General features: G+C 40.2%; 1 protein-coding gene across 1 annotated transcript in view; it reads left to right on the forward strand.

Moving 5' to 3' along the window:
* The window catches only part of TDRD6 (tudor domain containing 6), a 457,403-nt gene extending 445,677 nt beyond the window's left edge, over positions 1-11,726 (forward strand). Inside the window, 2 exon segments of the mRNA XM_030195133.1 lie at positions 7,529-7,672; positions 11,018-11,726. Of these exon segments, the coding sequence (XP_030050993.1) occupies positions 7,529-7,672; positions 11,018-11,208 (335 nt within the window). The 3' untranslated portion in view covers positions 11,209-11,726.
* The last annotated feature ends 365 nt before the right edge of the window (positions 11,727-12,091 follow it).

Genomic DNA, 12,091 nt, shown 5'->3' on the forward strand with positions numbered 1-12,091 from the left:
ATCCACGAGAGCTTTGCCAACTTCTTTGGTGGAATCTCATGCTGTCTCGTTGGAGGAAGTTTGTAGATCTGCTACATGGTCTTCCTCTCATTCCTTTGTCAAGCAATTGCTTATATGTGGTGGCCAGATCAGATGCGTCTCTTTGAGCAAGAGTCCTTTCTGTAGGGTATCACATTCCTTCCCTAGTTGAGGATTGCTTTTCTATATCCCATTAGTTTGGACTGATCCTTTGGTGATGTAATGGAAGGAAAAATTAGTTGATGATTTTCTTTCCTTTAGTTCCAAAGGATCAGTCCAGAGCCCACCCTTATTCTGTCTTCAGCATAATTGTACATAGTTGTGCTGTGCTCATTGTTTCTGGGGCACATGTTTTGTCTTCTTTAAATTGTTCTTTACATTCTTTATTTAGAGGCCGGAGCTTTTTTTTGCCATGAGTCACACTTTCCACTGCTTAGCTGTCGAGTTCAAATGGCTGAATTCTTGTCTAATGCACAGGTGCTTGAATGGCACAGCTCGTTAGTGTTCTGCACCTGCTGGCGGATGGGCACAACCCATTAGTCTGGACGAATCCTTTGGGAGTAAAGGAAAGAAAATTATCGGGTAAGAGCTAATTTTTCTGTACATCATTGACACCTCCTCTCATGCTATATGAAAGGAGAAACAAATCTGCTTTCAGTTTCAGGAAAAATCTTTTGTTGACTGTAATTTCTGTGTTCAGTGAGTGGAGTTCCATAGTTACTACTATTCATGTAAGTTAACCTTCAACAAGAGGTTAAACTAGCTGAAAAAGTAATTGCACAAAAAGCTTGTTTTAAAGATACAGTGGGGGAAATAAGTATTTGATCCCTTGCTGATTTTGTAAGTTTGCCCACTGACAAAGACATGAGCAGCCCATAATTGAAGGGTAGGTTATTGGTAACAGTGAGAGATAGCACATCACAAATTAAATCCGGAAAATCACATTGTGGAAAGTATATGAATTTATTTGCATTCTGCAGAGGGAAATAAGTATTTGATCCCTCTGGCAAACAGGACCTAATACTTGGTGGCAAAACCCTTGTTGGCAAGCACAGCGGTCAGACGTCTTCTGTAGTTGATGATGAGGTTTGCACACATGTCAGGAGGAATTTTGGTCCACTCCTCTTTGCAGATCATCTCTAAATCATTAAGAGTTCTGGGCTGTCGCTTGGCAACTCGCAGCTTCAGCTCCCTCCATATGTTTTCAATGGGATTAAGGTCTGGTGACTGGCTAGGCCACTCCATGACCCTAATGTGCTTCTTCCTGAGCCACTCCTTTGTTGCCTTGGCTGTATGTTTTGGGTCATTGTCGTGCTGGAAGACCCAGCCACGACCCATTTTTAAGGCCCTGGCGGAGGGAAGGAGGTTGTCACTCAGAATTGTACGGTACATGGCCCCATCCATTCTCCCATTGATGCGGTGAAGTAGTCCTGTGCCCTTAGCAGAGAAACACCCCCAAAACATAACATTTCCACCTCCATGCTTGACAGTGGGGACGGTGTTCTTTGGGTCATAGGCAGCATTTCTCTTCCTCCAAACACGGCGAGTTGAGTTCATGCCAAAGAGCTCAATTTTTGTCTCATCTGACCACAGCACCTTCTCCCAATCACTCTCGGCATCATCCAGGTGTTCACTGGCAAACTTCAGACGGGCCGTCACATGTGCCTTCCGGAGCAGGGGGACCTTGCGGGCACTGCAGGATTGCAATCCGTTATGTCGTAATGTGTTACCAATGGTTTTCGTGGTGACAGTGGTCCCAGCTGCCTTGAGATCATTGACAAGTTCCCCCCTTGTAGTTGTAGGCTGATTTCTAACCTTCCTCATGATCAAGGATACCCCACGAGGTGAGATTTTGCGTGGAGCCCCAGATCTTTGTCGATTGACAGTCATTTTGTACTTCTTCCATTTTCTTACTATGGCACCAACAGTTGTCTCCTTCTCGCCCAGCGTCTTACTGATGGTTTTGTAGCCCATTCCAGCCTTGTGCAGGTGTATGATCTTGTCCCTGACATCCTTAGACATCTCCTTGCTCTTGGCCATTTTGTAGAGGTTAGAGTCTGACTGATTCACTGAGTCTGTGGACAGGTGTCTTTCATACAGGTGACCATTGCCGACAGCTGTCTGTCATGCAGGTAACGAGTTGATTTGGAGCATCTACCTGGTCTGTAGGGGCCAGATCTCTTACTGGTTGGTGGGGGATCAAATACTTATTTCCCTCTGCAGAATGCAAATAAATTCATATACTTTCCACAATGTGATTTTCCGGATTTAATTTGTGATGTGCTATCTCTCACTGTTACCAATAACCTACCCTTCAATTATGGGCTGCTCATGTCTTTGTCAGTGGGCAAACTTACAAAATCAGCAAGGGATCAAATACTTATTTCCCCCACTGTATGTAGGTACATTTGAATTAGGCAGTTTGCAAAGAGAGGTTTCTACCTTTTGGAAATTGGCACAAAGTCCACAGGAAAAACAACCTTGGACTTTGAAATTGTGTGTTCAGTTTAAAATTGCAGTCTAAATGACTTTTTTACCTATTGATACAATATTTTTTTTAATGCAGAATACTATTTGGCCATATTTTATCTTTACAGAACTCAATGGTTGTGGATCATGAGATGTTCTTCTGTGGCAGTAAAGTGATTCCTGAAGACACAACAACCAAATCTGTGTACCTTTTTCAAGAGAATTGTCTGAAGTGACGGTGCTAATTACGTTACTGTATATTGAAAGAATTGTTCATATAATAGAACAGTAGAACTGATACATGCTACACTAGCAGGAAATACGTTACATCAGAAGGTTTTGGCCGATGATGAAGGCAGGATCTTTTGATCTGTTCTAGCTTTAACAGATATATTAAAGATCTGTAAGCTCTTTGAGGCCTTTTTCCTGTTAAACATTAGACTGTATTGCATGCAGTTTAATTATAGTCATTTTTTGGCAGCGGATTTTTTGAATGTTGAGTATAGATTCTAGCTTATCCGCACCCGAGTGGTATATATTTTAGTCGTGTCCAAGGTAAACCTTTTTTCTTCTCATCCGGATGTGGTGTGTTTTTTGAGAGGAATTTCTCTTCTTCGGCCTCTGTCTCGCAGTTCTTTTCCTCGCTGGGATCTGAATGTGGTGTTTTTGGTTCTTACTAAACCTCCTTTTGAGCCTTGGTCATTCTATTCTCTGAAAGACTTGACTTTGAAGACAGTATGTTTGGTGGCCATTGCTTCGGCTAGGCGAGTTTCGGAGTTGCAGGCATTGTCAGGTAGTTTGTCATTTTGGAGTTTTCTGATGATCGGGTTCATGTTTCTCAGTCAGTAGTTTTGCCTATACTAGGTTCTTTCTCCGGTTCTGCAGACTAGCGTCTTTTGTAGTGTTTGGATGTCAAGCGAACGTTGAAACATTATATCAAGTCTACTGTTGACGTTCGGCGTTCTGGTCAATTGTTTTTTCTGTTTGGAGGTCCGCGCATAGTGTTTAGGGCTTCTAAGCCCACTATATCTCTTTCGATTAAAGAAATGATTGCCTCAGTTAATCTTTTTTCAGGGGAATCTGTTCCAGAGCATGTTAAACCTCACTGTACAGGTGGTCAGACTGCCGTTTGGGCAGAGCGCTGTCTTGTGCCTCCGGAAGACATTTGTGGGGCGGCGGCCTGGTCGTCTTTGCATTCTTTTTCTCAGCATTATCGTTTAGATGTTCTCAGCCGTCAGATTGCTTTCGGAGTGAGCGTTTTGTCGGCGGGGCTGCTAGGGTCCCTCCCATAATTTCACTGCTTTGTTACTTCCCATCAGTCACATTCTGGGCCGGTCCGGAGGGACGCTAAGGAAGGGTAAATTAGACCTTACCTGCTAATTTGCTTTCCTTTAGTCCCTCCGGACCGGCCCAGATCCCTCCCTTTGGATAGCTGTATGTACGTTCCTATCTCACGCTCCACTATCCGAACTGCAGGAACCTGAGATACAAACTGCTTTTCTCCTCCTTCTTTTGCTTTGTGAGTCCTCGTTACTGGAGTGCCCTACCATCTACTTTAAAGGAGACTACCGACCACAATCTTATCTCTGTCCCTTACAACTTATCTCTGTGGAAAATCATTCTCTTCTGTTACTTAACGTCCTTCCGGCCCTCGTTTGTACCCCTGCTGTTTGCTCCCCTCCCAAGATGTTCTTTAATCTCTGTTCTGACCTTGAATTTGTATGATGTACTTTTTTATAACTGTTGTTAGCCACATAGAGCCCGCCATGGTGGGAATCTGTGGGATATAAATGTTCTCAATAAATAAATAGGGGAGACTTTTTTCTTAAAATTTCCATGTAAATGCCTGGTAACATATGGAGGCGTATCTTATATATTTCTGGACCCACTATACCTGGAAAGGTTTTTTTTTTGTTTCTAAAGAAGGTTTACGTTCTTCTGATATTGAGTTTGTTGGGTTTTACATAGTGGTTTTTTTTAACTTTGCCTCTTCTGCAGTTAATTGTAGTTTGTTTTCTTAGATTATATTTTTTTACTTTTAAACCTTACAGGTTTACCTCGATTCCCTATGACGTGGGCTAAGTATGCATTGATGTGGTTTATCTTTGGTTTTGTATATGATATAAATCATTGCATATTGCTTTATGATTACTTTGTAATTATTACAATTCTGAAATAAAACAAATTAAAACCAAATTCTTTCAATTGTATTTGGTTTTGTAACAAAATTTTAAAAAATTGCAGTGGGAAAATATTTAGACCCCAACCCCATAGACAAGATCCTGGGCTTTGGTGAAACTTTGTTCTGACCCACCAAGGCATATATATCTTATGTTAATTCTTACATAAACATTTTCCCACAAAATTCAACACCACATATAAAACCCTCAAAACTGTCACCTCAAGCAGGTTTATAAAGGATAAAATCTACAAACAAAAAACAAATCTGTCATGAACTTCAGGGTGAATAGTCGAACATAAAATAGAAGGACCATTTTGCAGCTGAAACCAAGCAGATGTGATGAATAGAAAGAAAATATAGATTAATATGTTGGACTAGAACATAGAACATAATCTGGTATATATTCCTCAGTTTTATCTTTCAGTTTTCTGCTCTGGTACCTGAAAAATAAAGTAATTTTGAACAGAATCTGCTTTGTTAAACTAAGCAAACAAAGGAATTTTAGCAGTGGAGTTCTATATATGATCATCCTGGCTGCAGTGTTCTGGACAAGTTTTAATTGTCCAACAATTTAATTGGCAAACCAATATAGGATTGCAGTAATATTGCTATAAGATCACCAGTGCCTGAACTAGTGTCTGTAAATTTTTGGGAACAAAAATGAACTAATTTCACTTACCCGTTCTTAATTTACCTATAGATTTCTGAACCACTGAACAGACCTAAATTTTGAGAGATAGCCTAGAGTCAAGGCACTCTTGTCCACAGTTTTCAGAGAACTTCCTGAAAAGAATGGGGAAGGGGTAATGGATTTTCACATGCAAAGGATTTCTCTGTTGTTCCCATTCAAGTTAACTTTTCTGAATTCTAGGAAGGTACCATTTCTACCCATTTATCAAACAGCAAGATAAAAGACTCTACATCTGGGTGCAAGGGAGAAATAATTGGGCAATATCCACATAATTATAAGCTCTACACCCAATTACAGTCCCCAAAGGATAAAGATTAAAGTTAAGAGAATTACAGACAGAGAAAATCTCTGCAGGAAAGACAGAAAGAAGCTCACAGTCTCCACCTCTTAGAGCCACCTCACTTTGACAAGAAGAAAAAAAAGGATATCTAATTTGCTGCTTTTTGTCAACCTGACAGTTGCATCTGATGTGAGGATCAACTAATCATTGAATGGGAATTGTAATAATTTAAATATCACATCTTGGTGTAGTACCAGATTGTGCCCTGTCTGGTTTTCCTGCCTCCTTCCAGAAAATTAGGCAGCAGATTCACCTGTAATTCCTGGACTTTGGTCATGAGTGGCACCGAGAAATTGGCTAATAGCTAGCTACATGCTAAGGAAGGATCCCAAACTTAAGCTTTTCGAAATTAAAAAAAATGATGCATATTATCAATCAGTTCATCTAACAAAGACATCAAAAGATTCTTCAGGAGTCTGGAAAGGTCATGGTTGACATAAGTTGCCTTTAGCCATACTCTTGGATACTAGTGAATATTTGGAGATGTACCACAATACCAAACTGTGTACATGATGAATGGCCAAAACCACAAGATTATAGGTATAGCACATGCCTCTTAAGTGCTTGAGCTATTAAGAGTCTGCTGAGTGAGTATGAGCAGTGAAATCTGATGACCATGTGGAGAGAAATTGTGCTTAGAAATAGGAAGGGGGAGAGTGAGTGAATAATGGGAACTGTGGAGTAGGAGTAGTGACATTATAAGCACCAGAAAAAAAACATTTATCTTCCATAGCTATCTGTCCATACCCCACTCCCCCCCCCCCCCCCCCAAGATTACTGCAGCTGGGAAAAATACTTACAGAGCTCCTAGGCCCTGATGATCAAAGGTCAATGTGGGTGCTAGAGGCCACTAGCGCCTACATTTGTTTACTAGTGCGGCATGAATACTGCAGAGTTCATTTAAGTTATATTTAAATGAGCTTCGGTATTCCCGTATGATCAGAACACTATGCTTTGATTGTTCATGCGGAATAGCGCCTTAACCCTATGCCAGTTTGAAGCTGGCATTAGGGTTAAGGCTGTCTTCCTCTCCCCATCCATGCCAGGCAGCCCGGGCTGTCAATATCAGCACGGGATGCCACCATAGGAGAGGGTCCAGTGGAACAATGGACCTCCCAAAGGCAAGGCTCTGGTGGCCTAGAACCCCCCCCCCCCCCCCCCCCATATCTTGAGATGCTGGAGGAGGGAGTAGCATTCCCCCCTTCCAGTGCAGCCTCCAAAATGGTAGCACCCTACCCAAGTTCATCTTGGGATGCGCTGGGCAAGGCTTCCCTACCATGTAAGGGAGAAACTCCCTTATATTGTATTGAAGCCGTGCCCATTGCGGAGTTTTTGATCATCTGCACCCTAGTTAAGCTGTTCAGATCTGCTCAGTGCAAATATAAATTATGTTCATGTCTTCAAAAGGCCAGTATTTGGACAGAATAATAAGTCATTTTTCCCCATTGATTTCCTTCTGTGTTTTTTATGCTCTCAAATTAAACACTGTTAAATTCCAAGGACAAATTAACATAAAACTGAAAACAAAGGTCCTACATAAGGGGTATTGTATGTATGTCGGCAAGAATTGTGAACAAAAAGTTTTAGATTTCTTCCTGTTTGAAAAGCATTCGTAATAAAAGGACCAATTAGGAAACAAGCAACAACAAGAACATGGGAATTGTTTAGGATAAAAAAAGGGGAGAGCAGTATTTTTTGGTTTGTTTTTATATATAGGGAATTGAAATGAAAGTAGTCTTTCCAACACTTGGTAATTGTAGCTACAAGCCATTCCAATTCAGTGCTGTTCTTTGTTCTTGCCTTTAATCTGCTCTGCTTTTTCTTATAGAAATGATGGGTTATACCGCAGAAACCGGTTTGGATTTTTTGGCACCCTCCTGTATTTCTGAGAATACTTTGGAAAAAGAAACGTCTAACTCTCAAGCAGAAAGTGAATCGAGTTGTGAGAAAGAAATGCAGTCTGAGCACGAAGGTGAATTTGCCTTTGTAGAATAATGTTATAAATATTTTCCACACAGTGGTATACCTATAGCCTGTTTCATAGTAATTAGCATTTTATGTAACCCATTTCAACAGTGTAGTATGTGACAAGTTTAATGTTCTCCAACACTGGCTTTTTTTTTTTTGTATGCAGACCTGTCAATTATTATCAGTGTACAAAAATGTGAGACTTCTGTTTTGAAAAAATACCTTTGGGCACATTCAGAACCTATAGAAGTAGAGAGTATATTTTTCAAATTACTTTGGGATATATTTAACAACCTCAGGAAACTTGAAATCACACTGGTTACTAAGAAACTTGTACAGACAAAGTATATTTTGTAAGATATATTGTTATTGAGATATTTTCTAAAACTTTAGTTGTTTTTTTTCTTAAAGAGAAGGAAAAGCTAGGGAGCACAGTTGATACTTTGTAGTGGTTTTGAGATTTTGTCCTGTCATTGATGAATCATCATCAGATGTTTGTATTGTATTTGCACTTTGGCTGCAGTGGTATACTAACAAGAAGAATAAAATTAAAGTAAGGTTTCCGGTATAGCTTGTGCCTCTTACTCAGCTGTTAGTTTCTAATAATATTCAGATAAACTTGAAACATACATATAATTATTTAAAAAGTAATCTTCTGAAATAGAGAAAAAAATCATTGCTAAACATGTATGGTATACATAAGATGATAGGCTATCATATAATGGGAGGGATAATTCATTGAACTCATATGCATAAGCTTCCCTAGTATAATAGTAACATAGTAACATAGTAGATGACGGCAGAAAAAGACCTGCACGGTCCATCCAGTCTGCCCAACAAGACAACTCATGTGTGCTACTTTTTGTGTATACCCTACTTTGATTTGTACCTATGCTCTTCAGGGCACAGACCGTATAAGTCTGCCCCACCTCCCAACCACCGGCTCTGGCACAGACCGTATAAGTCTGCCCAGCACTATCCCCGCCTCCCATCACCGGCTCTGGCTCAGACTGTATAAGTCTGCCCAGCACTATCTCTGCCTCCCAACCTCCAGCCCCACCTCCCACTACCGGCTCTGCTATCCAATCTCGGTTAAGCTCCTGAGGATCCATTCCTTCTGAACAGGATTCCTTTATGTTTATCCCACGCATGTTTGAATTCCGTTACCGTTTTCCTCTCCATCACCTCCCGCGGGAGGGGGTGCCAAGCATCCACCACTCTCTCCGTGAAGAAATACTTCCTGACATTTTTCTTGAGTCTGCCCCCCTTCAATCACATTTCATGTCCTCTCGTTCTACCACCTTTCGTATCTCCGGAAAAGGTTTGTTAGCGGATTAACACCTTTCAGCAAGATAAAATACTCTACATCTGGGTGCAAGGGAGAAATAACTGGGCAATATCCACATAATTATAAGCTCTACACCCAATTACAGTCCCCAAAGGATAAAGATTAAAGTTAAGAGAATTACAGACAGAGAAAATCTCTGCAGGAAAGACAGAAAGAAGCTCACAGTCTCCACCTCTTAGAGCCACCTCACTTTGACAAGAAGAAAAAAAAGGATATTTAATTTGCTGCTTTATCCCCTCTAAAAAAGGATATCTAATTTGCTGCTTTTTGTCAACCTGACAGTTGCATCTGATGTGAGGATCAACTAATCATTGAATGGGAATTGTAATAATTTAAATATCACATCTTGGTGTAGTACCAGATTGTGCCCTGTCTGGTTTTCCTGCCTCCTTCCAGAAAATTAGGCAGCAGATTCACCTGTGATTCCTGGACTTTGGTCATGAGTGGCACCGAGAAATTGGCTAATAGCTACATGCTAAGGAAGGATCCCAAACTTAAGCTTTTCGAAATTAAAAAAAATGATGCATATTATCAATCAGTTCATCTAACAAAGACATCAAAAGATTCTTCAGGAGTCTGGAAAGGTCATGGTTGACATAAGTTGCCTTTAGCCATACTCTTGGATACTAGTGAATATTTGGAGATGTACCACAATACCAAACTGTGTACATGATGAATGGCCAAAACCACAAGATTATAGGTATAGCACATGCCTCTTAAGTGCTTGAGCTATTAAGAGTCTGCTGAGTGAGTATGAGCAGTGAAATCTGATGACCATGTGGAGAGAAATTGTGCTTAGAAATGGGAAGGGGGAGAGTGAGTGAATAATGGGAACTGTGGAGTAGGAGTAGTGACATTATAAGCACCAGAAAAAAAACATTTATCTTCCATAGCTATCTGTCCATACCCCACTCCCCCCCCCCCCCCCCCCCCCCCCCCAAGATTACTGCAGCTGGGAAAAATACTTACAGAGCTCCTAGGCCCTGATGATCAAAGGTCAATGTGGGTGCTAGAGGCCACTAGCGCCTACATTTGTTTACTAGTGCGGCATGAATACTGCAGAGTTCATTTAAGTTATATTTAAATGAGCTTCGGTATTCCCGTATGATCAGAACACTATGCTTTGATTGTTCATGCGGAATAGCGCCTTAACCCTATGCCAGTTTGAAGCTGGCATTAGGGTTAAGGCTGTCTTCCTCTCTCCATCCATGCCAGGCAGCCCGGGCTGTCAATTTCAGCCCAGGATGCCACCATAGGAGAGGGTCCAGTGGAACAATGGACCTCCCAAAGGCAAGGCTCTGGTGGCCTAGAACCCCCCCCCCCCCCCCCCCCCCCCATATCTTCAGATGCTGGAGGAGGGAGTAGCATTCCCCCCTTCCAGTGCAGCCTCCAAAATGGTAGCACCCTACCCAAGTTCATCTTGGGATGCGCTGGGCAAGGCTTTCCTACCATGTAAGGGAGAAACTCCCTTATATTGTATAGAAGCCGTGCCTATTGCGGAGTTTTTGATCATCTGCACCCTAGTTAAGCTGTTCAGATCTGCTCAGTGCAAATATAAATTATGTTCATGTCTTCAAAAGGCCAGTATTTGGACAGAATAATAAGTCATTTTTCCCCATTGATTTCCTTCTGTGTTTTTTATGCTCTCAAATTAAACACTGTTAAATTCCAAGGACAAATTAACATAAAACTGAAAACAAAGGTCCTACATAAGGGGTATTGTATGTATGTCGGCAAGAATTGTGAACAAAAAGTTTTAGATTTCTTCCTGTTTGAAAAGCATTCATAATAAAAGGACCAATTAGGAAACAAGCAACAACAAGAACATGGGAATTGTTTAGGATAAAAAAAGGGGAGAGCAGTATTTTTTGGTTTGTTTTTATATATAGGGAATTGAAATGAAAGTAGTCTTTCCAACACTTGGTAATTGTAGCTACAAGCCGTTCCAATTCAGTGCTGTACTTTGTTCTTGCCTTTAATCTGCTCTGCTTTTTCTTATAGAAATGATGGGTTATACCGCAGAAACCGGTTTGGATTTTTTGGCACCCTCCTGTATTTCTGAGAATACTTTGGAAAAAGAAACGTCTAACTCTCAAGCAGAAAGTGAATCGAGTTGTGAGAAAGAAATGCAGTCTGAGCACGAAGGTGAATTTGCCTTTGAGGAACAAAGGACCTTGAAAAGTGAATTGTAGGAAGATGCTGATGTACAGTCCAACATTTGTAGAATAATGTTATAAATATTTTCCACACAGTGGTATACCTATAGCCTGTTTCATAGTAATTAGCATTTTATGTAACCCATTTCAACAGTGTAGTATGTGACAAGTTTAATGTTCTCCAACACTGGTTTTTTTTTTTTTATGCAGACCTGCCAGTTATTACCAGTGTACAAAAATGTGAGACTTCTGTTTTGAAAAAATAACTTTCGGCATATTCAGAACCTATAGAAGTAGAGAGTATATTTTTCAAATTACTTTGGGATATATTTAACAACCTCAGGAAACTTGAAATCACACTGGTTACTAAGAAACTTGTACAGACAAAGTATATTTTGTAAGATATATTGTTATTGAGATATTTTCTAAAACTTTTTTTTTTTTTTTAAAGAGAAGGAAAAGCTAGGGAGCACAGTTGATACTTTGTAGTGGCTTTGAGATTTTGTCCTGTCATTGATGAATCATCATCAGATGTTTGTATTGTATTTGCACTTTGGCTGCAGTGGTATACTAACAAGAAGAATAAAATTAAAGTAAGGTTTCCGGTATAGCTTGTGCCTCTTACTCAGCTGTTAGTTTCTAATAATATTCAGATAAACTTGAAACATACATATAATTATTTAAAAAGTAATCTTCTGAAATAGAGAAAAAAATCATTGCTAAACATGTATGGTATACATAAGATGATAGGCTATCATATAATGGGAGGGATAATTCATTGAACTCATATACATAAGCTTCTCTAGTATAATCATTGGTCTGCAATCAGTACATGCTACTAAAGGTGTCTAGAGATACCTGTATGAAGACTTAAAATTCGATCTGAAACATCTGAAGGAATTCCTTCAGGAAAGAAAAA

Source organism: Microcaecilia unicolor, chromosome 3 (genome assembly GCF_901765095.1).
Source record: "Microcaecilia unicolor chromosome 3, aMicUni1.1, whole genome shotgun sequence".
NCBI classification, from domain to species: Eukaryota; Metazoa; Chordata; class Amphibia; order Gymnophiona; family Siphonopidae; genus Microcaecilia; species Microcaecilia unicolor.